This window comes from Tamandua tetradactyla, chromosome 7 (assembly GCF_023851605.1).
Source record: "Tamandua tetradactyla isolate mTamTet1 chromosome 7, mTamTet1.pri, whole genome shotgun sequence".
NCBI lineage: Eukaryota > Metazoa > Chordata > Mammalia > Pilosa > Myrmecophagidae > Tamandua > Tamandua tetradactyla.
This window is the reverse complement of record NC_135333.1, coordinates 174,492,340-174,519,495: the sequence shown is the minus strand read 5'-3', so window position 1 is coordinate 174,519,495 and position 27,156 is coordinate 174,492,340. Positions and strand designations below refer to the sequence as shown.

At 36.7% G+C, this 27,156-nt stretch overlaps 1 protein-coding gene across 8 annotated transcripts in view; it reads right to left on the bottom strand.

Annotated features, from left to right (window-relative positions):
• Window positions 1–27,156, bottom strand: part of LOC143642891 (thioredoxin reductase 1, cytoplasmic) — a 173,156-nt gene that overhangs the window by 26,601 nt on the left and 119,399 nt on the right. For all 8 annotated transcript variants that reach the window (XM_077111875.1, XM_077111873.1, XM_077111876.1 and 5 more), the window contains 3 exons: window positions 25,385–25,461; window positions 20,738–20,894; window positions 1,394–1,501 (listed from right to left, as the gene is read on the bottom strand). In XM_077111875.1, coding sequence (XP_076967990.1) covers window positions 1,394–1,501; window positions 20,738–20,894; window positions 25,385–25,461 — 342 coding nt within the window. The remainder of the gene's footprint in view (window positions 1–1,393; window positions 1,502–20,737; window positions 20,895–25,384; window positions 25,462–27,156) is intronic.

Genomic DNA, 27,156 nt, shown 5'->3' with positions numbered 1-27,156 from the left:
ATGAAAAAAGCAAATTTTAAAAAATAAAAGCCAAATATTGTCTATTAAAGGAAGATGGCAACCTACATTAAGAACCTTAAATTTTTTTTTTTTTTTACATGGGCAGGCACCGGGAATCGAACCTGGGTCCTCTGGCATTGCAGGCAAGCATTCCTGCCTGCTGAGCCACGTGGCCCACCCAGAACCTTAAAATTTTGACAGAAACCTATCCTCAGAAAATCACAAAACCAACAATGAATTATGAAACTGTTCATAATTCTATTTATAATAGTGAAACATTGAAAATAATCTAATAAAAAGTTGCTGAAAACAATAATAGTATAGCAGCCCTAAAAAGAACAAGCACTCAGTCATTTTTTTAGAATGGTGTTTTGAGAGATTTAATGAACAAGGGAAATGGTTGATGACATAAAATTATTATATAGAAAACTGCATATAATTTAATTGCAGTTTTAAAAAATTAAGAGATATGTATACCTTAAATAGACATACATACAATATACAGACACATACATGCTTGTGGGTGGGGGTGGGAGTGTAAGGGGGACTGGCAGGAAATACCACAAAATGTTAATAACAGTTACATCTCTTCATGAATTACCTAAAACGTCTTCCTTCATGTTTTCCTAATCATTCATTATTTGAACATAAACTATTTTATAGCCAGAAAAAAATGGTGATTTTTTTCCTAACAGACCAATATTACATGTGACTACTAATACTTATGATAAAGAAAAAGATGAAAGAAAAGAGATTTGAAACGGGCTTTTCTATCATAAATTTGCCTCCAGTACACAAATATGTTTTTCTTTAAAGGTTTTACTGAAAACTTTTTTCCAGTACGATTTAAAATAGCAGGTCCTCTTTATAGCATTATTTGTGACTATAAAAATAGTGTATTTCATGTGCATTTTCCTTGACTATTTAAAGGGAGAATGGCAGAATCGGTATAAATTACAAGGTAATACCAGAAAAAAAAACAAGAATATTACTAGTGATCAGGGCAGTAGAAATATAAATCTTTAACTTCCTTGTTTGTATTTCCCTATATTTCTTATTTTCAACAATATTGTTTGAAGAATAAAAACAACCCAATTAATGTAGTTTTTAAAATGTACAAGGAAATAACACTGAAGTACTTAGGTAAAGAGGCATTAACCAATTTTCAAATGGTTCAGGAAAAAATACACGTGCAGAGATACTGAAAGAAAATAAGAAAAGTATAAAGCAAACTTGTAAAATGTTAATTATATGTGAATCTGATTAATGGGTACATGGAAGTTCTTGGCACTATTTCTCAACTTTTCTGTAAACTAGATATTACTTACAAAACTTAAAGAAAAAAAAGTAATAACATAGCATAGTATAGCTGAGCAAAGAGGAAAAATCTTACCTCAATATTTTCTTCCCCAAATTTCTCCACAGCTTTCTCTTCAGAAAGGCCACAGGCACCATATTCCAATGGAGTAAATACAGTTGTTGGAACATTTTCATAGTCACACTGTTTCAAGATGATGGAGGGAAAGAGTTATGCCAGTTCAAATAAGAACTCAAAAAAAGGTATACTTCAAAAAGGTTCAAACTAGAAGGAAAGCAGACTCAGAAATTTCTACTAAAAGCATGAAAAGACACAATCCCAGATATTAACTTAGTACACTGATAATTAATGTGACCAGGTTTTCACAGAAGTGTAAAGTATAGTCGAACTGATTAGAAATACATCATTTGTGTGGCTTCTCCACCCATCTACCAACTGATATTACCAAAGATGACATGCTTTTCTATCCTCAACAGAGCAGCCCAAAACAATACTCAGTACTGATGAGTGTACCCCAATGCCAGTACTCTCATGTATTATTAGTCATAAAAATTAACAAGCTTCTTTGGAAAATCAATTAGGCAATAGATGCTAAGAGCTACAAAGACACTTCATACTTTTTGGTCCAATAATCCTACTTTCAGAAATTTATAAGATACTGGGCAGGTCACAGTGGCTCAGCAGGCAGGGTTCTCGCCTGCCATCCTGCCATGCTGGAGACCCAGGTTTGATTCCCAGTGCCTGCCCAGGCAAAAAAAAAAAAAAGAAAGAAAGAAACAAATAAACTGATATACTGAAAAAGTTACATGTATTAATTGAGCATTGCCATGGTACTCATCAATAGTGGCAATCCTGGAAGTAGTGTTAAAATCCCAATAAGAGAATTATGGTTCTATACTACATTCTCTCAATGTAATATTATGCAGCAATTAAAATAGTAATAGAGATCATGGTGTGTGTGTAAGGCTTATACGGTAGCATTTTCCAAGCATATTTCATGATGTTAATAGGTAGGTGTAGATGGCAAAGAAGTTCTGGAATCAAATAAGCTTGGAAAATGTTGAATTAAGCAAATAGTAGGTTTCTCTACTATCAAATTCCTCAGACTTTAATATGCTCCCATGAAATGTGAAAAATGTATTATGCAAATGCAAGATGTATTTGTAAATGCTATTTGGTAAACCCCTAGCAGTCATATTTGTACACTGAGGTAAGCCAAGGTAACATTCTGCACTTAAAATATGAGAAATGCTATCCTCACTCTCTAAAACAGAAGAGTGAAATCTTTAAAATGTGCCTCTGCCAGAAATAATATAATCTAATCATTTTCTGTAAAAAGAACATAAATCCTTGGAATTCTCTGATTCAAAAGTAAAGGCAGACACCTGCTTGCCATAATGGCGTATCAGTAGGCAGCTTAACCACTCCTGCTTTGCATAACCTAATAACCAGATAAAACACAAAGCAACTGTTTGCAGACGTTGGCAAACAGGCAGTGTAGACTGTGATCCCTGAGAGAAGGGAAACAGACCAGGTGAGCTCAATGACTGCCCCAGCGGTTTACAGCCTGGGAGCAGTTACAGCCTCAGTGTAGGGAGGGTGACTAAACCAGAGCCCTCTTTCTGAGTTATGGGGACAAATATCATAGTTCCAGAAACCAAGGGAACTCAAAAGTTGCAGGACCCATATGTCTTAGCCAACATGCAAGGAAACTCATTGCCCTCCTCCCTGCTACATGGGACAAGACTCCCAGGGGTGTGGACCTCCCTGGCAACATGGGACATAAATCCGAGGGTGAGCTGGGACTCAGCATCAGGGATTGAGAAAACCTTCTCGACTGAAAGGGGAAAGAGAAATGTGACAAAATAGAGTCAGTGGTTGAGAGATTTCAAATAGAGTCAAGAGGTTATCCTGACTTATTCTTATAACTTATTCTTATTATAACGAGGTTATTCTTACACATTATATAGATAACCGTTTTTAGTTTAAGGTGTATTAGAGAGGCTAGAGGGAAGTGCCTGAAACTGCAGAGCTGTGTTCCAGTAGCCACGTTTCTTTAAGATGATTGTATAATGATACAGCTTTAGCAAATGATTGTGTGATTGTGAAAATCTTGTTCTGATGCTAATTTTATCTAAGGCATGGACAGATGAGTGAAAAATATGGATTAAAAATAAATAATAGGGGGAACAAATGTTAAAATAAATTGGGTAGAGGAAAATACTAGTGGTCAATGAGAGGGAGAGGTAAGGGGTATGGTATGTATGAGTTTGTTCTTTTTTCTTTTTATTTCTTTTTTTGGAGTGATGAAAATGCTCAGAGAAATGATCATGGTGAGGAACATATAACTATGTGATGATATTGTGAGCCACTAAGTGTACACCAAGTACGGAATGTTCATATGTAAGAATGTTTCTGTTGTATGTTGATTGGTTTTATTAATAAAATTAAAAAAAAAAGTTGCAGGGCATGGAGGAAGGAGGTGAACAAAGAGAGCTCTCGAGTTCTGTGGAAAGATTCTCTTGAAAGTATGGCTGAGTATGATCTGTGTGCGTGTGTGATAAAGGAAGCCCAGCATGGGTGAGGAAAGAATCAGGAAAGAAAGCAGTAGGCCTGAAAATGATGAGAGCTCACAGAGGGCTGGAAATAGTTCCTTTTCGACAAGTCAGAGTAGAAAGAATTTGTGATACAAGAGAACAGGGTGGAGTCCACATAAAGGCTTCAGTTGAGTAGGGGGCTAAAGATTCCTACACAAAAGAAAGCTTGCTGTTGGCCACCCCCAAAAAAGTTTAAAAGTACGTTGCAGACACTGCCCCAATATGATGGCAGAATCAGACCTTCTGGGATCCATTTCCCCACAGAAGCTTTCAACAACCAGCAAGAATGGGCACAGAAATCTTTCTCGAAGCCCCAGAAAACAAAGAACTGCAGTAATAGGTACGGCACCAAATGTGAAAAGGCTCCTTTAAAGTGACAGGCTGTCTTGGTGTCCTGGCTGGCCTCAGCTCCACCTCCTACCTTCAAGCTCAGCGCAGAGCCTGCACCCCCAGTGTGGCCCCTGGCCTGGCTTGAGAGGCAGCAGAGGGAGGGAGTGAAAGACTGATGGGCAGATAAATAGAACGACACCACAAGTATGGCAAAATGTTAAAACTGGTGGATGAGGGTATCTGGGGTGTGGTGGAGCTCTCTGTGTGGGGTTTGTGTTGTTTTTGTAACTTCCCTGGAAGTTCAAAAGTATTTCAAAGTAGAGAGTTTTTTAAAAAACAGCCTGTTACAGAAGGATGAAACTGATCCCACGTAGCTTAAATGGTCTACCAGAGCAAAGTCAATGTACAATGTCCACATTCACTTAAAAGTCAGGCAGGAAAAGGAGCAAGGACATGGGAACCAATACCAAAAGAAAAACCAGTCAGTAGGAATAGACGCAGAAAGACAGAATGGAATTAGGAGACAAGGACATTAAAAGAGCTATTGCAAATATGTTCCATAGACTTAAGAAGATAGAAGAAAACATGAACATGCTGAGGGGAGAAATAGAAAAAACATATTTTTAAATGAAGCTTATACAGATTTTAAAAAAACAGCATTTTATTTGCAATTAACACTGAATGGGATTAACAGTACAACAAACACGGCAGAAGAAAATGTCAGTGACATTAATACAGTAATAAACACTATAGAAAAATGAATCACAGGACGGGGTAGGAGAAAAAACGTGAACAGAGTGAGCATCAGAGAGCACCTGTGAGCTAATACCAAGCTACCTCCATTCATTCTGTTGGATACCTGGGGGAAGGGAGAGAAACAAGGAGGGAGTAGACGGAAAAAATGACTCAAGCTGAAAAATGAAAACTACAACCTGGTAAATCCAAGAATCACAAGAAAGCACAAGCAGAATGAATAAATAAAAAGAAGAGCACACTCATTCAATTGCTTAAAAAAAGAGGGAGAGAGACAAAAAGAACATTTTAAAAGCAGCTAGGGAATGGAGGGGCCAAGATGGCGGTTTAGCAATGTGCGCGTTTTAGTTCGTCCTCCATAAAAACTACTAAATAACCAGAAACAGTACAGAACAGCTCCCAGAGCCACGTCAGTGACCGGACACACAGCGTAACCCAGTCTGGACCAGTTGGACCGGCTGCAAGCCTCCCCAAAACCATGAGTTCCCCAAGTCGGGGTGGCCAGCACCCCTCCCCCACAGGCGGTTTCCCAGAGGGAAAGGAAAGAGACTCTAAACCTGCTCAAGGGGGAGTTCGCTCTTTGGGCTCACGGAAAAAGAGGAAAGAGGAGGAAAGGGAGGTTTTAGTGGCAGTGTTTCTACGGAGACTTGGCAGCCTCTGGATTCAGCAGCGGGACATTTCGGGCTGCCACTGCCCCAGGCATAGGCAGAAACGGGCTGCTTTCAGGGCTGTCTCCCACCTGTGCCTTCCCCAGGGGAGGGACGAAGCCCAACTCAATGAATTCTTTCAAGGATTTCAGACCCGAGGGCTGGACAATTTAAAGCCATTAAAACCAGCCTACAACATCTCCTCCATCTCCATCATGTCCCCAGCAGGGAAATTCTGCCAAAGATAAAGGTGTTGCAACATCTTTTCTTGGTACGACCCGCAGGCAGATGCACCACATACTGGGCAGGATAAGAAAAACAGAGCCCAGAGACTTCATAGGAAAGTCTTTCAACATGCTGGGTCTCACCCTCAGGGAAAACTGACGCAGGTGACTCCTTCCCCCTGATAGGAGGACAGTTTAGTCCGGGAATACCCGGCTGAGGTCTATACTACCGATGAAGACCCTCCTAAGGGTGGGGAGGGAAAAGGCACCATACAAACACGGCAAGAAACAAGAAAACAGGAACTGAAAACTTATCCTCTGTTAAACAAAACCTAAGCTAGAGGTCCGGAAAAAGATGAACTCAAAGTCAAAGTCAGATAGACAACAAACTCATCTAGAAAGAAACCCTAGGTAAGAGAAGTGAAAACAAGCTCCAGAATAAACTAATTAAGGTAATGTCTAGGCGCCAGCAAAAAATAACAAATCACACCAGGAAAACTGAACATATGGCCCAGTCAAAGGAACAAACCAATAGTTAAAATGAGATACAGGAGCTGAAACAACTAATTCAGAATGTACGAACAGACATGGAAAACCTCATCAAAAACCAAATCAATGAATTGATGGAGGGTATGAAGAAGGCAAGGAATGAACAAAAAGAAGAAATGGAAAGTCTGAAAAAACAAATCACAGAAATTATGGGAATGAAAGGTACAGTAGAAGAGATGAAAAAAAAATGGAAACCTACAGTGGTAGATTTCAAGAGACAGAGGGTAGGATTAGTGAACTGGAGGACAGAACATCTGAAATCCGACAAGATACAGAAACTTCAGGGAAAAAAAATGGACTCAGGGACTCAGGGAACTGAATGATATGAAGCGCACAAATATACGTGTTGTGGGTATCCTGGAAGGAGAAGAGAAGAGAAAAGGAGGAGAAAAACTAATGGAAGAAATTATCACTGAAAATTGCCCAACTCTTAAGAAAGACCTAAAATTACAGATCCAAGAAGTGCAGCATACCCCAAAGAGAATAGATCCAAACAGACGTCTCCAAGACACTTACTAGTCAGAATGTCAGAGGTCAAAAAGAGATCTTGAAAGCAGCCAGAGAAAAGCAATCAATCACATACAAGGGAAACCCAATAAGACTATGTGTAGATTTCTCAGCAGAAACCATGGAGGCGAGAAGACAGTGGGATGATATATTTAAATTACTAAAAGAGAAAAATTGCAAACCAAGAATTCTATACCCAGCAAAATTGTCCTTCAGAAATGAGGGAGAAATTAAAACATTTTCAGACAAAAAAATCACTGAGAGAATTTGTGACCAAGAGACCAGCTCTGCAAGAAATACTAAAGGGAGCACTAGAGACAGATACGAAAAGACAGAAGAGAGAGGTGTGGAGAAGAGTGTAGAAAGAAGGAAAATTCAATATGACATATAAAATATAAAAGGCAAAATGGTAGAAGAAAGTACTACCTATACAGTAATAACACTAAATGTTAATGGATTGAACTCCCCAATCAAAAGACACAGACTGGCAGAATGGATTAAAAAACAAAATCCTTCTATATGCTATCTACAGGAAACACATCTTAGACCCAAAGATAAACATAGGCTGAAAGTGAAAGGTTGGGAAAAGATATTCCATGCAAATAACAACCAGAAAAGAGCAGGAGTAGCTATACTAATATCCAACAAATTAGACTTTAAATGTAAAACAGTTAAAAGAGACAAAGAAGGATACTATGTACTAATAAAAGGAACAATTCAACATGAAGACATAACAATCATAAATATTTATGCACTGAACCAGAATGCCCCAAACTACGTGAGGCAAACACTGAAAACACTGAAAAGGGAAATACACACATCTACCATGACAGTTGGAGACTTCAATTCCCCACTCTCATCTATGGACAGAACATCTAGACAGAGGATCAATAAAGAAACAAGAGAATTTGAATATTACAATAAATGAGCTAGACTTAACAGACGTTTATAGGACATTATACCCCACAACCGCAGGATACACCTTTTTCTCAAGTGCTCATGGATCATTCTCAAAGACAGACCATATGCTGGGTCACAAAGCAAATCTCAACAAATTTAAAAAGATTGAAATCATACATAACACTTTCTCAGATCATAAAGGAATGAAGTTGGAAATCAATAATAGGCAGAGCGCCAGAAAATTCACAAATACGTGAAGGCTCAACAACACACTCTTAAACAACCAGTGGGTCAAGGAAAAAATTACAAGAGAAATCAGTAAATATCTCGAGGCAAATGAAAATGAAAACACAACATACCAAAACTTATGGGATGCAGCAAAGGCAGTGCTATGAGGGAAATAAATTCATTACCCTAAATGCTTATATCAAAAAAGAAGAAAGGGCAAAAATTCAGGAATTAACTGTCCACTTGGAAGAACTGGAGAAAGAACAGCAAACTAACCCCAAAGCAAGCAAAAGGAAAGAAATAACAAAGATTAGAGCAGAAATAAATGAAATTGAGAACATGAAAACAATTGAGAAAATCAATACAACCGGAAGTTGGTTCTATGAGAAAATCAATAAAATTGGTGGGCCCTTAGCAAGATTGACAAAAAGAAGAATAGAGAGGATGCAAATAAATAAGATCAGAAATGGAAGAGGAGACATAACATGACCACTGACCCCACAGAAATAGAGGAGGTAATAACAGGATACTATGAACAACTTTATGCCAATAAATACAACAATGTAGATGAAATAGACAACTTCCTAGAAAGGCATCAACAACCAACTTTGACTCAAGATGAAATGGATGACCTCAACAAACCAATCACAAGTAAAGAAATTGAATTAGTCATTAAAAAGTTTCCCAAAAAGAAAAGTCCAGGACCAGACAGCTTCACATGTGAATTCTACCAAACATTCCAGAAAGAATTAGTACCAATCCTGCTCAAACTCTTCAAAAAAATTGAAGTGGAGGGAAGGCTACCTAATTCATTCTATGAAGCCAACATCATCCTCATACCAAAACCAGGCAAAGATAATAAAAAAAAAGAAAACTACAGACCAATCTCTCTAATGAATATAGATGCAAAAATCCTCAACGAAATTCTAGCAAATCATATCCAACAACACATTAAAAGAATTATACATCATGACCAAGTAGGATTCATCCCAGGTATGCAAGGATGGTTCAACATAAGAAAATCAATTAATGTAATACACCACATCAACAAATCAAAGCAGAAAAATCACATGATCATCTCAATTGATGCAGAGAAGGCATCTGACAAAATTCAACATCCTTTCCTGTTGAAAACACTTCAAAGGATAGGAATACAAGGGAATTTCCTTAAAATGATAACGGGAATATATGAAAACCCACAGCTAATATCGTCCTCAATGGGGAAAAACTGAAAACTTTCCCCCTAAGATCAGGAACAATACGAGGACGTCCACTATCACCACTGTTATTCAACATTGTGTTGGAAGTTCTAGCCAGAGCAATTAGACAAGAAAAGGCATCAAAATTCGAAAGGAAGAAGTAAAACTATCACTGTTTGCAGATGATATGATACTATACATCAAAAACCCGGAAAAATCCACAACAAAACTACTAGAGCTAATAAATGAGTACAGCAAAGTAGCGGGTTACAAGATCAACATTCAAAAATCTGTAGCATTTCTATACACGAGCAATTAACAAGCTGAGGGGGAAATCAAGAAACGAATTCCATTTACAATTACAACTAAAAGAATAAAATACCTAGGAATAAATTTAACTAAAGAGACAAAAAACCTATACAAAGAAAACTACAAAAAACTGTTAAAAGAAATCACAGAAGACTTAAATAGATGGAAGGGCATACCGTGTTCATGGATTAGAAGACTAAATACAGTTAAGATGTCAATTCTACCTAAATTGATTTACAGATTTAACGCAATACCAATCAAAATCCAACAACTTACATTTCAAAAATAGAAAAACCAATAAGCAAATTTATCTGGAAGGGCAGGGTGCCCCGAATTGCTAATATCTTGAGAAAAAAAAACGAAGCTGGAGGTCTCACGCTGCCTGACTTTAAGGCATATTATGACGCCACAGTGGTCAAAACAGCATGGTACTGGCATAAAGATAGATATATTGACCAACGGAATCAAATAGAGCGTTCAGATATAGACCCTCTCATCTATGGACATTTGATCTTTGATAAGGCAGTCAAGCCATCTCACCTGGGACAGAACAGTCTCTTCAATAAATGGTGCCTAGAGAACTGGATATCCATATACAAAAGAATGAAAGAGGACCCATATCTCACACCCTGTACAAAAGTTAACTCAAAATGGATCAAAAATCTGAACACCAGGTCTAAGACCATAAAACAGTTAGAGGAAAATGTAGGGAAATATCTTATAAATCTTATCATTGGAGGTGGTTTTATAGACCTTAAACCTAAAGCAAGAGCACTGAAGAAAGAAAGAAAGAAATGGGAGCTCCTCAAAATTAAGCACTTTTGTGCATCAAAGAACTTCATCAAGAAAGTAAAAAGACAGCCTACACAATGGGAGACAATATCTGGAAACGACATATCAGATAAAGGCCTAGTATCCAGAATTTTTAAAGAGATTGTTCAACTCAACAACAAAAAGACAGCCAATCCAATTACAAAATGGGAAAAAGACTTGAACAGACAACTCTCAGAAGAGGAAATACAAATGGCCAAAAGGCACATGAAGAGATGCTCAACGTCCCTGGCCATTAGAGAAATGCAAATCAAAACCACAATGAGATATCATCTCACACCCACCAGAATGGCCATTATCAACAAAACAGAAAATGACAAGTGCTGGAGAGGATGTGGACAAAGAGGCACACTTATTCACTGTTGGTGGGAATGTCAAATGGTGCAACCACTGTGGCGGGCAGTTTGGCGGTTCCTCAAAAAGCTGAATATAGAATTGCCGTACGACCCAGCAATACCATTGCTAGGTATCTACTCAGAGGACATAACGGCAAAGACACAAACGGACATTTGCACACCACTGTTTATAGCAGCATTATTTACAAATGCAAGGAGATGGAAACAGCCAAAATGCCCATCAACAGACGAGTGGCTAAACAAACTGTGGTATATACATACAATGGAATACTATGCAGCTTTAAGACAGAATAAACTTATGAAGTATGTAACAACATGGATGGACCTTGAGAACATTATGCTGAGTGAGACTAGCCAAAAACTAAAGGACAAATACTGTATGGTCTCATTAATATGAACTGACATTAGTGAACAAACTTGGAATGTTTCGTTGGTAACAGAGACCATCAGGAGATAGAAATAGGGTAAGATATTGAGTAACTGGAGTTGAAGGGATACAGACTGTGCAACAGGACTGGATACAAAAACTCAGAAACGGACAGCACAATACTACCTAACTGTAGTACAATTATGTTAAAAACTGAATGAAGTTGCATGGGAGAATGATAGAGGGAGGAGGGCTGGGGACATAAATGAAATCAGAAAGAAAGATAGATGTTAAAGATTGAGATGATATAATCTAGGAATGCCTAGAGTGTATAATAATAGTGAAATGTACAATGTATAAATTTTAAAAATGTTTTTGCATGAGGAAGAACAAAGGAATGTCATTATGGCAGGGTACTGGAAATAGATGGTAATTAATATTTTAAAATGTCACCTTCTGTGGGAGACTAAAGCAAAAAATGTTTATTAGTTACAAAATTTATATTTTGACTAGTGCATTTCCTAATATAACTTATGTAGATAGTTTGATTGAACGCCATAAGTACTTGGAATCTCAGGTAGGACATGAGATTTTGCTGGTTTGTCCAGAGTGATGCCCCGATGAATCCCAGAGTGATTCGATCAGTGAGTGGAAAAGTATCTGCAAAGCCCCCTTCGGGGAGTGCTGAGAACAGGGAGAAATTCAACTTCCCCAAGTTGAATTCTTGATATTCTCACAAGCAGTGTGGACAACCAAAGCTATAGGCAGAGCCCCCAGTCTTTGGGTTTGTTCATATGAAACTTAACCCCGCAAAGGATAGGTCAAGTCTACTTAAAATTTAGGCCTAAGAGTCACCCCCAAGAGAGCCTCTTTTGTTGCTAAGATGTGGCCCCTCTCTCCAGCCAACACAACGAGCAGTCTCACCACCCTACCCCTCTCTACATGGGACATGACTCCCAGGGGTGTGGACCTTCCTGGCAATATGGGACAGATATCTTGGAATGAGCGGAGACTCAGTATCAATGGATTGAGAAAAACCCTAGAATGAGCTGAGACTTAGCATCAAGGGATTGAGAAAACCTTCTCCACCAAAAGGGGGAAGAGGGAAATGAGACAAAGTGTCAATGGCTGAGAGATTCCAAACAGAGTCGAGAGGTTATCCTGGAGGTTATTCTTATGCATCAAATAGATATCATCTTGTTATTCAAGATGTAATGGAGAAGCTGGAGGGAACTGCCTGAAAATGTAGAGCTGTGTTCCAGTAGCCATGTTTCTTGAGGAGGATTGAATAATGATACAGCTGTCACAATGTGACTGTGTGATTGTGAAAATCTTGTGTCTGATGCTCCTTTTATCTACCTTGTAAACAAAGGAGTAGAAGATATGGAATAAAAATAAATAATAGGGGGAACAAATGCTAAAATAAATTTAGTTTAAATGCTAATGATCAATGAAAGCAAGGGGTAAGGGGTATGGTAAGTATAATCTTTTTTTTTTCTTTCCTGTGTTCATTTTATTTCTTTTTCTATTGTCTTTTTATTTCTTTTTTCTGAATTAATGCAAATGTTCTAAGAAATGATAAATATGCAACTAAGTGATGATATGGTGAATTACTGATTGTGTATGCTGTGTTATTTTGTTTCTTTATTTTTTAAATTAATAAATAAATTTTTAAAAAAAAGCAGCTAGGGAGCAGGGGAGGGACATTTCATACAGAGGAATAAAAGATACGACACTTCTCTTCAGAATCCATGCAACCAGAAGACAAGAAACAGTATCACTAACGCACTGAAATGCTGTAAACTCACAATTCTTGACCCAGCAAAAATATCTTCCAAAAAAATGAAAGGTAGTAAACTTTTCTTTTGGAATACAAAAGCTGACGAATATATCATGAGCAGACACGCACTAAAGAACTGTTAAAGGGAGTTATTTAGGCAGAAAATTTTATCAGATGGAAATGTGGATCCATTTAAAAGATATCTCTCTTTTTTTTAATTTCTTTAAAAGATGATTAACTTTTTACAGTGAAAATAATAACAACAATATATCCCAGGGTTAATGACATTTGTAATACAACAGGAGCAAAAGGAAAAGAGGTAGAAATGGACAGACATTGTTTATATGGTTCTTTAAATATATCTGAAGTATATTACATGAGGGCAAGCTGCAATTAAACATATAGACTGTAAACCCAATCTATCTGTTGTTTTAGGAACAACACTAAAAACAATAAAAACCAAAGTGTTATAGATAAACCAAGAATGGAAATAAAACGGAATTATAAAAAAAAATACTCAATCCCCAAAAAAGGTAGAAAAAGAACATAGAACAAATGAGACAAATAGAAAACAAATAAGATGATTTAAATCCAAACATATCAGTAATCATATAAACTATAAGAGGTCTAAACACTCCAATTAAAGACAGAGATTATCAGATTGGATTTTTTAAAAAGCAAAATCTATCTATATGCTGTCTACAAGAAACCAATTTTAAATATAAAGACAGATTAATCAGTAAAAAACAAACAAATGGAAAAAAAATACACCATGGAATAATAATCCAAAAACAACTAATATTAGATAAAGGATTTCAGAACAGAGATTATTAGGAGAGATAAAGGAAGACATAGGATAATCATAATGGGTCAATACATCAAAAGAACATACAATTCTAAATGTTTATGTACTTAAAATAAATGAAGCAAAAACTTCAAAGTGACCTAATTAATTTATAGACCACACCACCTGTGCCAATTTGAAACTATTATATACCCCAGAAAAGCTATGTTTTAATCCTGATCCAATCTTGTGGGGCAGACCTATGTTCAGGATGGAAGAACTCTGCATTGTTTCCATGGAAATGTGACATACCCAGTCGCTGGTTTGGCCTTTTGATTAGATGGAGATGTGACCCCATTCATTCAAAGTGGGTCTTGATTAGTTTACCAGAGTCCTTTAAAAGGGGAAACATTTTGGAGAAATCTCAGATGCAGATGCTTCAGGTGCTGACAGAGAGAGCAGATGCCTAGATGTGAGCAGAGCCCAGCAGACATCACCACGTGCCGTCCCGCGAGATGCTAAGCAAGCCAGAACCCAGAGCTGTGTCCTGGTGGAGCCAAGTGAAGGTCCCCAGATGCTTAGAGAGGAAACCACTGGAGTCAGAAGCTGGAAGCAACGGAACTGGAAACAAGTACCAGGAGATGCCAGCCACATGTCTTCCATGTGACAGATCTCTGCCTTTCTTTAGAGTTAAGGTATCTTTTCCTGGATGCCTTAGTTGGGACATTTCTATTGTCTCAGAACTGTAAATCTGCAACTCAATAAATGCCCTTTTTAAAAGCTGTTCCATTTGTAGTATATAGCATTCCAGCAGCTTTAGCAAACCAAATACATCATGTAACAAAACTGAATATACATTAATTCTTTTTAAGAGTGCATCAAACATTTGCCAAACTCAACTATATTCTGATTCATAAGACAAGTCTCAACAAATTTAAAGGGAACATGTCCTATATGTGAGAGTAGAAATCAATGAAACAAAAATAAACAAAGGAAATCAAGCAAAATAAAAGCCTGCTGAAATCAATATACCTCTAGTCAAGAAAAAAAGAGATTTACCGTATCAGGAATAAAAGAGGAGTTATCGATACAGCTACAACCTTCAAATAAAGAAACTCTAGGCCCAGGCGGCTTCACCAGAGATTCTTACAAGCATTTAAGGAAGGACTAGTACCAGTTCTGAATAACTTTAAGAAAACAGATGGGGAATGGAGAGGGAACACTGTTCTATTTATTTTATGAGGTCAGCATAACCTTGACACCAAAACTAAATACAGACATAAAAGTAAACTACAGATAAAAAGCAAACTATAAGCTAGTCAATATCTCCTAAAGATGCAAAAATCCATAACAGAATGCTAACAAATCAAATCCAGCAATATATAAAAAGAATAATCATCAACAACTGAAGCTTAATGAACCAGGGATGCAAGATGGTTCAGCATTCAAAAATCAATTAATGAAATCCTCATGCAAAAAGACTAACGAAAAAAAAAAAAGACCAACAAATGCAGAAAGAGCATTTGAAAAATTTCACCACAGATTCACAATTCAAAACAAAACAAAACACAAACCCTCGGCAAACTAGGAATAAAACAAACCATCTACAATTCAATACGCCCCTTTACAGTCTTAAACTGAGTAGCTAATTCTAAAATTTTTGTATAAAAATGCAACAAAATGTTAGCTTTGTATGTATGTTATACTATACAATAAAAAAGTTTAAAAAAATGCAACAAAAGATCTAGAGTAGCCAAAATTATTTCGAAAAAAAAAAATAAGGTTGAAACACATTACTACCTGACTTGAAGATTTACTCTAAAGTTAGTCACCAAGACTGTGCGGTACTGGAGTAAGGGCAAATTAACACGTCATCTGTGAAATAAAAGATATGCTCAGTTGATTTTTAACAACTGTGCCATGGCAATTCAGTGTGGGATAGGTAGTTTTTTAGTAAATGGTGCTGGAACACTTGGATAGCTTTATGATGGGGGAAAAAATAATTTGGACCACTACTTTAAATCATTTAGAAAAATTAACAAAGATGGTCACAGACCTAAAACTCTAAAAACACCTAGAAGGTCTGCAAGAATATCTTTGAGACCTTGGGTTAAGTAAGCATTTTTTTTTTCAGGACCAAGTAAGTCATGATCTATGAAAGAAAAAAACTGATAAACTGGTCTGCACCAAAATTTAAAACTTTTGCTCTTGAAAAAATGTTAAAAAAAAAAAAAAGAAAAAGCAAACTACGGAGTAAAAGATAATATTTACAAATAACATAGCTGACAGATGATTTGTATCCAGACTATATAAAGAACTCTTACAGTAAGATACAAAAGATTTGACTAGACACTTCATTAAATAACGTAAACAAATGCAAATAGGCAAATGAAATGGTGAGCATCCTCACTGGGTATTAGGGAAATGCAAATTAAAACCACAACATATTGATTAGAAAGGCTAAAAATTAAAAGTTGAGACTGTATAAAGTATAACTTTTACAACGTGGCTGTGTGATTGTGAAAATCTTGTGTATGGACAAATGAGTTTTAAAAAAATGGACTAAATAAATAATAGAGGGAATAAAGGGTAAAATAAATTGATTAGATGGAAATACTAGTAGTCAATGAGAGGGAGGGGTTGGGGTATGGGATGCATGAGTTTTTGTGTGTTTTTTTTTTTCTGGAGTGATACAAATGTTCTAAAAAAATTATCATAGTGATGAATACACAACTATGTGATGATACTGTGAGCCACTGATTGTATACCATATAGGGAATGTATTGTAAAGATTTATCAACAAAAATTAAAAATTAAAAAAATACTTGTAACCAAGTATTGACGAGGATGTAGAGCAACTGAAACTTTCATACAGTGCAGGCGGGACTGCAAAGGAATGAGACTTCGGAAACTAATTTACCCATTTCCTAAAACTTAAATATAACCTTACCGTAGGAAGCAGGAATTCCACTCTTAGGCATTCAACCAAGAAAAGTGAAAATATATGTCTACAGAAAGACCCACAGAGAAATGTTCACAGCAGTTTTAGTAAAAAGAGCCCAAAATTAGGAACAGCCCAAATGTTTATAAACTGGTAAATGGATTTTAAAATGTGGTATATCTATACACAATGGAACATCATTCACAAATAAACTACTGATAGATACAACAGGGTTGAATCTCAAAAGCATTAAGCTAGGCAAAAGAAGCCAGACACAAAAGACTACGTAACTTTTCTGATTCTATTACACAACATTTTATCAAAAGCAAACTATAAAGACAGAAAACACATCAGTGGTTGTAGGGGCTGAGGCAGGAACAGGGGAACTCCTGGCTGCAAAGTAGCATGGAGGAACTTTCAGTGTTGATGGAAATGTTCTGTATCATGATGTGGAATGGTGAAATTAGTAAGTTTACTTGTCAAAATACACAGTTCAATTTCTTAAGAAGGGTGGAATTTTATCAAATGGAAAATTTACCATTCTAAATATGATTTTTAAAAACTCAGAATTGTATATTTATATTTGGTAAATATTTTATGTGAATTAATTGACTTTTTTAAAAGTAAAGGTTTATATACAACTAGAACCTTAATATGGGCTCTATAAATAATAATCAGACATAAATCCAGGAAAGAAAAAAGATTAACAGTATTATACATCATGCAACCAAATTTTAAGAAAAGCATTTCTATTTAAATAATGAATCTAAGATTTATTTCTCCTGGATCCCAAAAATCAGTTTCCAATAGGCTTATAACTGGACTATTGTGGCCTAGCCTGGGAAATATAATCACTGTTTTAAAATCTTTATTTGGAGAAAACACTTTCCAAATTTTCACAATAATCAATTTACAAACTTTCAGAACGCAACCTATTCTGCAGTGGAAGGTATATCTGTTCTGTAATTTTTCTATAGCTTTCATGTAAAATATTTGATGTTTACTATAAAATTGAATTAACTTACAAAATACCACTTCAGACAATAATAAGGATGCTAATGTTCATTGTCTGTAAAAATAAAGAAACACATAGGTATTTCAATTGTGAGAATAATTCTCAAAAGACTGATGACACAACAACCAGTCATATTCTACGGTAGTGTCCATCATGCTGTGCTTTAAACTTAGAATGTTTCGGTTTTGAAAGAAAAAGACTATACATCATCTACATACTAATATGACTTGGATTTAGCTTTAGAGTGTCTTCTCTATCACAATTTTTGAGAGGACACAAATATTTTTCTTCATTCCTTCATTTACGGTCCCAAAATAATAAGGAAATATTTGGTTTATTTAGTGGCAAACATTTTTGTACAGCTTTGAAAATGACTTCAGTCATTATTAAGGGTTCAAAGTATTTTTTTCCAATACATTTTCCATTTCTTTTTTTTTTTTTTTGTATGCTGTATGGCAGGGTCACGTTTCATTATTTTTCCATGTGAGTATCACGTTATTACAGCACTGTTTGCTGAATTTTTGTCATTTGTTTGTTTTGCTTGTTTGTTGCTTTTTGGAACGTGCAGGGACTGGGAACCAAACCCAGGTCTTCCACACGGCAGGCAAGAATTCTACCACTGACCTCTCTCTCCAGCCAACACAACAAACAAACTCACTACCCTCCCCTGTCTACGTGGGACACGACTTCCAGGGGTGTGGACCTTCCTGGTAACATGGAACAGAAATCCTAGAATGAGCTGAGACTCAGCATCAAGGGATTGAGAAATCCTTCTCGACCAAAAGCGGGAAGAGTGAAATGAGACAAACTGTCAATGGCTGAGAGATTCCAAACAAGAGTCCAGAGGTTATCCTGGAGGTTATTCTTATGCATTAAGTAGATATCACCTTGTTGTTCAAGATGTAGTGGAGAGGCTGGAGGGAACTGCCTGAAAATGTAGAGCTGTGTTCCAGTAGCCATGTTTCTTGAAAATGATTGTATAATGATATAGCTTTCACAATGTGACTGTGTGATTGTGAAAACCTTGTGTCTGATGCTCCTTTTATCTACCTTGTCAACAGATGAGAGGAACATATGGAATAAAAATAAATAATGGGGGAACAAACGTTAAAATAAATTTAGTTTGAAATGCTAGTGATCAATGAAAGGGAAGGGTAAGGTATGTATAATTTAAAAAAAAAAAAGAATTCTACCACTGAACTACCCTTGCATCCCCTTCCCTTTCATTTTATTTAGGAAAATTTTAAGATACACTGGTGTTTGCAAATTGGTGGATTCTTAAAAGTCTTAAGAAATCTTTACAGCTTCATCACCTATATTTTAAAAATCTATACTTCCCAATCCTCCTCTCTTAGGCAATAAATTGTCATGGTTAAGAAAACAGTGCCTACAATCACATCTGGATTTGATTTCTGCCCAGCTGCCTATGAGCTTTGTGACCTCAGGCAATGTCATCTGATTTTCCTATAAAATATGATCAACCTCCAGCTGTCAAAAGGACAGGGCGGGGTAACATATACACAGGCTTCGGCATGCTGCCAAGCACGTCAGAAGCACAGCAGTGCCGGCGCTTTGTCGTCCTCCCTCCCCACAAGTACTCCTGTAAAACGAGGAGAAACAAATACAAGTTTTGGAAGAAGGCACAAACACCAATGATTCACTTTGGCCTCTCTTTCCTATCCCATAGCTGATTTAATTTGGTCAATGCTCGTGTTAAGATGAATTCTGCAATAGAGAACTACTCCTCTGAGACAGGGAGGAAAAATTTGGAACTGGTCACCTTCTCATACATGTGTGAATGCTTCATTAAGGCATTTTGGGAAAGTTAAAGGGATTTGCATTTTCATTAAATGAAATTCTATAAACGTTCCAAATACAATTAACCTAGATGTCTACTGGCATTTCAGTTTTATTTACTACCCTGAAAGACAGACAAGTGAGATATTTCAAATGCAGGGATTTGAGCAGCACTTGTTTATTTTGCAGTTCAGTAAAGCCTCATTCAGTATTAATAAGACTAAAAATAAGGACAAAAAACAAAAAGAGGCCTTTAATTTCAACTTAATTCTGATGTCAATAAAGGCTGAAGTACACCAAGAAAAAGATCAGCTCTACCTGGCAAATGTTACAATACCATATACGCCCAGACACGGAAGGATATGTCCTGAAGATGGTGAAAATATCCACTAAGTTTCTTTAGGAATTTTGTGCCACAAATATTTTGATTTATTTAGGCACAATTTTTTGCATATTTGCCCTCTGGTTACTGGTGGCACATTAAAAACCTATTTCCATTTTAGGAAACCACAAAGATTATTATATAATCAAGAACAAACTAAATGCATCTCAAGCTATATCCTTTCTTGGCTTAGCTGAAACTCAACAACTACCACAATGAATACAGGTTTAACTTACCTCAGAAGAGGTAATATTGTTAAATTTATTCTAAAGAGTAGTATGAACCAAATGCTATTCCCTGGACAACCAGATAATGTGGTATTTAAAATCCTTTTTGCCCCAGTTCGGTGAATTTCAAACTATGTAACAATCCAAACTGGTCCTAAGTACAAATTAATTCAAAATGCCTACATAACTAAGCTTTACTGAATGCACCATTCTTTGAGGTTTCCATTACTTTAGCCAAATGAAATCAACCCATGATAGTTTCTGCAAGAAGAAAACTGATGGTAACTAAATTCTACTTACAATTAGTGCTAACAGAATCCCCCCCAAAATAACCAAGGTATATTTATTCTTTTCCTGCCACCTAGTCCCATGAAACATACAAAAGAGTTTCAATTTCCTATGTTATTTTTTAAAAATTCACTCTAAAACATTAATATAATACATAATATATTCAGAATTGTAAGAGTGGGAGATAATTTTTTAGAAAGGATAGAGGGAGAAAGCCTGAATACTGGTTTAAGCAGCTTTGCACCATTACTTGGATCACCAAATCCTTTAATGCCCTAGGCAGGAGCCACACAAAGATTAAGAAGACAAAACTTAAACTGGTAATAGTAAAATTTAAGTAAATTTCAACTAATGTGAACATCTGAAACATGATCAATCATGTCACTGGATGACAGTCGGAGGGCTCACCTTGACAGCGGAGCCAGCATAAAGCCTCTGAGCCAGCAATCTTCCTGCCTGGATTGCTACTGGGGTGAGCTCCACTTTACCCTCCAGTATATCACCGATGGCATAGATATAAGGCACATTGGTCTGCTCTTCATCCGTGACAGGTATTTTTCCAGTCCTGCAAATTCATTCAGTTAAAAATCTTCAGTTACCATTAATTAGTCAAGTATAACACAATCCCTTTTCTCTTAAGGAAGCCTAAAACTACAACTGTAGATGAGGGCAATGTTCCTATATGGAAAACAACAACTCAGGACTTACAGGGAAGACAGTAGAGTAGGGAGCTGCACAGTAATCATCCAGTACAGCCACTGGACAGGCAGAAACTGTCCGAAACAACTATTCTGGAGCTCCGGAGGCCAGAGAGGTATTGTACAGTGTCCAGGAAAGAATGGGATGAAGTGGAGAAGACACTACAGTAAGGACCTGTGACAACGGCCAGCACCCAACCCCACTCTCGAGGCTAGCAGCCTCAGGTCCAGTCCCTGGCTGGCTGCTATGGATGGAGGGGGATGAGGAGGCCCTCTTTCCTAAGGACAGGGGAGAGGGCATGGCAGAGTAATGATCTCAGAATCAGCAAATGCAACCCCTTGGTCCTGGCTTTGAGATGCAGCTTTAGCCCACCCCAGACAGGGCCTGCCCAGCCACTGTTCCAACCCCTCCCTGGAAAGGTGCCAAGGTGGGTGAAGTTCAAAGGTTCAGGGTCTCCTTAGGGTTGCAGGAAAAGTTTGCTGAAGAGTGTCATTCTCTGGGCAGGCCAAGAGAGCACTTAGTAAAAAGTCAAAACAGGCGTTTTGGCGTCTTTCTTCAAGGCTCTCTCTCTCCCCACGGTTCTTTGGAACTAATCTGTGCCCACTTGGTGTTCTGCCTGGGAAATACTGACTTTGGAGAGTCCTCTCCAAGTGACTGTCCTGGCAGACTTTGCCGTCCAGTCAAAAGAAGCTACAGGCAATGAAAGGAGAGTAAAAAATAAACAAACAAAAACCCAGAAACAAAAGATCAAGGTTTCCAAAGAAGGAACAGAGAAAAGGAATTTTTGAAATTTTACCATATACCCAGAGCAAGAATCAGATGAAACATACTGGAAGCATACAATTACAGATTTAAACAGGCAGAAGAAAGAATCAGTGAATCAAAAGATAGGACAAAAGAAATCTCACGACAAAAGAACGGATAGAAAAAAGAATAGGAATATTCAAGCAGGGTCTCAGGGGACTGAATGACAGCATGAAGCACACAAACATGTCATGGGTGTCCCAGAAAGAGAAAAGGGAAAAGGGGGCAGAAAGAACACTTGAAGAATTAATGACCAAAAATTTCCCAACTCTCATGAAAGACAAATATACATGTCCAAGAACTGCCAACATGGGCCAAACAGAATGAATTCTACTAGGCCTACTCTGAGACACACACTAACTAGAACATCAAATATCAAAGATAAAGAGAAAATCCTGAAAGCAGCAAGAGAAAAGAGATTCTTCACATATAAGGGGACTGCAACAACACTTAAGCACTCACAGCTAACATCGTACTCAAGGGTGAAAGACAGAAAGTGTTCCTTACGAGATCTACAACAAGACAAGGATGCTCACTGCCACCTCTGTTATCTAACACTGCACTACAAGTTCTAGTTAGAGCAGTTCGGCAAGAAAAAGAAATAAAAGGCATCCAAATTAGAAAAGAAGCAAAACTTTCATTATTTGCAGATGACGATCCCATATCTATAAAGTTCTGAAAAATCTACAACAAAGCTATTAGAGCTAATAAACAAGTTCAGCAAACTGGTGGGGTACAAGATCAACACACAAAAATTAGTAGTGTTTTCTATACACTAGTAATGACAATCTGAGGAGGAAATCAGGATTAAAATTCCATCTATAATAGCAACTAAATGAATCAAATAACCAAGGATGTAAAAGACTTGAACAGAGAAAACTATAAAACACTGCCTAAAGAAATCAAAGAGGACAATGGAAGGACATTCCATGTTCATGGATTGGAAGACTAAATATTATGATGTCAATTCTACCCAAACTGATTTAGAGTTTCAACACATTCCCAATCAAAATTCCAACAGTCTATTATTATTATTATTTTTATTTTTTTCTCTATATTAACATTCTATATCTTTTTCTGTTGTTTTGCTAGTTCTTTTCCTAAATCGATGCAAATGTACTAAGAAATGATGATCATACATCTATGTGATGATATTAAGAATTACTGATTGCATATGTAGAATGGAATGATTTCTAAATGTTGTGTTAATTTTTTTTTTATTTAATTAATTAAAAAAAAAATCCCAACAGCCTACTTTTGCAAAAATGAAAAAGTCAGTTATCAAACTTACTTGGAAGGGTATGAGGCCCCAAACAGCCAAAACATCTTGAAAAAAGAACAAAGTTGGAGGATTCACACTTTCTGACTTTCAAAGCTATTACAAAAAGCTACAGTAGTCAAAACAGTATGACACCGGCATAAAGATACACATATTTTTTAACCAATGGAATCAAATTGAGAGTTCACAAACAGATCCTCCATCTATGGTTCACTGATATCTGACAAGGCTGTCAAGTCCACTCAACTGCGAAAGAATAGTCTCTTCAACGAATAGTGCTTGGAGAACTGGATATTCCTATGCAAACGAATGAAAGAGGACCCCTGTATTGTATCTTATACAAAACGGAACTCAAAATGGATAAAAGACTTAAATATAAGAACCAGGCCCACAAAACTCCTAGAAGAAAATATAGGGAAGCATCTTCAAGACCTTGTGGTAGGCAATGGTCTCCTAAGACTTTACACCACAACACAAGCAACAAAAGGAGAAATAGGTAAATGGGACCTCCTGAAAATTAAAAACTTTTGTGCTTCAAAGAACTCTGTCAAGAAAGCAAAAAGGCAACCTACTCAATGGGAGAAAATATTTGGAAACCACATAGCTGATAAAGGTTTAATACATAGAGAATAAAAAAACACTACAACTCAACAATAAAAAGACCAACAACCCAACTTCAAAAAGGGTAAAAGACTTGAGTAGACATTTTTCCAAAGAGGAAATACAAATGGCTAAGTGGGACAAGAAAAACGCTCAACATCACTAGCTAGTGGGGAAATGCAACTCAAAACCTCAATGAAAATGTTCTCAAATTGACTGTGATGAGGAAAGCACAATCCTGTGATTATACTGAGATTATATTGAATGCTACTGATTATACAACTTGATGGGTTGTATGGTGTGTGACTAAAACCTTTTTTTTAATTAATTTTTTAAAAAACATGCTAAGTGTAAGAAACCAGACATAAAATGTAAATATAAATAAATTTGTAGAGATGAAATTAGATTAGTAGTTATATAAGGCTGGGGAAGGATGGAGGGAATGAGAAATGACTGCTAACAGATACGCATTTTTTCTTTTTGGAGTAATCAAACATATTCTAAATTTGACTGTGGTGATGAATGCACAACACTTTGTGATTTTACTAAAAGCCACTGATGGTATACTTTGGACAGAATGTATGGTACATGAATATATCTCAATAAAACTGCTGAAAAACAACAAAACAATTCAGAAGAATCGAAAAGCTTAGTGAAAAATCTAGCAATTATTTTAGCATCAAAGGCCCCAGGCTAGAGGGTAGAGACTTAGACATAGTGGTCAAGAGTAAGAATTCCATATTACAATAATCAGGTCTGCTAGGTACTGCCTCTCTGGCTTTGGGAAAGCCATTTAACTTCTCTAAGTGTCAGTTTCCCTTCTATAAATGGGAATAATGGGAATGGAAAAAAGAATACCATCATTTAGTATAAGAACCCAGGGCTCACAGTTAGCGCATAATAAATGTTAGCTATTAATATTATACAAAATCTAAACCTTGGGCCCAAACAGCAGGTGACCCAACAAGCTAGCAAGTTAATAAGAGAACAGAACCCAGGTCTGCTAAATCTTACTATTAACTTCCCCAACACCGTAGTCTGCCCTCCTCAATGAAAACAATATAAAGCAAAATTCTTCCACTAAACTTAGGAATTTCTTCTTCAAATAAATGTTATCCCCGCAAGAAAAAAACTGACTTGCACTTTCCAATGCAGCTTTCCATTCACAGCACTTGCAATTGCCACTGTCCAAAGCAAAATCCCACTCCCAACAAAAAGGGCAGATGCCACAGGCTGTCACCTGGTGCAAATGTACAGTCCCAGAGATTCTAACTTAGAAAAAACCTAAGTTCTTCATACTTGTGGTTGCCATTAGCAAGGTAGTGACCACCCTTGTGATCCTAAAACTTAGCAGCTATAAATATAGTTCAATTTCACATATTTGATGAAGCTCAAAACATCTAACACCAATCAACTGTGGGAGATGGAGTCTTTTCCCGTACAATTACAAACATTAAAGGAAAAAAATACAAACCAGTATCTCTCTCATTTAGATTTTTAAGAAAAAAACACATAGGAAATACTAATGTGAATGGCATTAAAAGAAGACTTTTCTAAGCTTAAAATAAGAGCTGTAAATGTCAAAAATTAATTTTACAAAATAAAACTCTGCTTATGATCAATGCTGTAAATAAGTGAAACAGTACTCGATGACATAATGAAGATTTTCTTACTTTTCATTTATCTTCAAACCCACAGTTTCTAAGCCAATTTTTCTCGTGCAAGCATCTCTTCCTATTGCCAGTAATACCTGAAAAATTGTGAATATATTAGTGACTATTCACCAAAAGGTTTTACATAGGTTATTTTATCAAATTTTATCTGCTTGTTAAGCCAATCTGACTTCATTTCCCAGACCTGGAAAGAAATATTTCATTAAAAACATAATGCAAAGAATTTAAATAAATTTAAATATTTTTTAATCCTTTCAACAAGATACAGCAGAAATCTTTTCATTTCTTATTGAGAAAAATGAAGCTAACAATTTCTTAATAAAAACAGCTGGTTTAGAGGCAAAGACAGCATATCCTATGACTGAATTAAGTTCAATTCAGGGGTGAGCTGGGGAAATGTAAGGGAAGAACACAGGACACAGGAATTCTTGCAGAGCTGGTCTCTTGGTCACAAATTCTCTCAGTGATTTTTTTGTCTGAAAATGTTTTAATTTCTCCCTCATTTTTGAAGGACAATTTTGCTGGATATAGAATTCTTGGTTGGTAGTTTTTCTCTTTTAGTAATTTAAATCTATCATCCCACTGTCTTCTCACCTCCATGGTTTGGGCTGAGAAATCTACACATAGTCTTATTGGGTTTCCCTTGTATGTGATGGACTGCTTTTCTCTTGCTGCTTTCAAGATTCTCTCTTTCTCTTTGACCTCTGACATTCTGATTAGTAAGTGGTCTTGAATAGGTCTATTTGGATCTATTCTCTTTGGGGTACACTGTACTTCTTGGATCTGTAATTTTAAGTGTTTCATAAGAGTTGGGAAATTTTCAGTGATAATTTCCTCTACAAGTTTTTCTCCTCCTTTTCCCTTCTCTGCTCCTTCTGGGACACCCACAACATGTATATTCGTGCACTTCATATTGTCGTTCAATTCCCTGAGTCCCTGCTCATATTTTTCCATTCTTTTCCCTATGTTTTCTTTTGCTTGTCAGATTTCAGATGTCCCGTCCTCCAGTTCACTAATCCTATCTTCTGCCTCTTGAAATCTAACATTGTAGGTTCCCACTGTTTTTTTCATCTCTTCTACTGTGCCTTTCATTTCCATAAGCTCTGTGATTTATTTTTTCAGACTTTTGATTTCTTCTTTTTGTTCATTCCTTGCCTTCTTTGTGTCCTCCCTCAATTCACTGATTTGGTTTTTGATGAGGTTTTCCATGTCTATTTGAACATTTTGAATTAATTGTTTCAACTCCTGTATCTCATTTGAATTGTTGGTTTGTTCCTTTGACTGGGCCAGATCTTCAATTTTCCTAGTGTGATCTGTTATTTTTTGCTGGCTCCTATGCATTTAATTACCTCAATTAGTTTATTATGGAGATTGTTTTCACTTCTTTTACCTAGGATTTTCTTGCTGGATTAATTTGTGTCTGGCTGTTCTTTGACATTCAGTTCAGTTTATTCTGGACGACTAGCTTAGGTTTTGTTTAACAGAGCAGAATTTTTCAGTTCTTGTTTTCTTATTTCTTGCCCTGCCTGTATGGTACCTTTTCCCTCACCCTTAGGAGGGTTTACTTAGGTATTATAGACTCCAGCCAGATTTTCCCAGACCAAACTGGCCTCCTGTCAGATGGAAAAGAGTCACCTGCGTCAGTTTTCCCTGAAGTTGAAAGACTTTCCTGTGAAATCTCTGAGCTCTGTTTTTCTAATCCTGCCCAGTATGTGGCACTTGTCTGCCTGCATGTCCCACCAGCATAAGATGATGCGCTACCTTTAACTTTG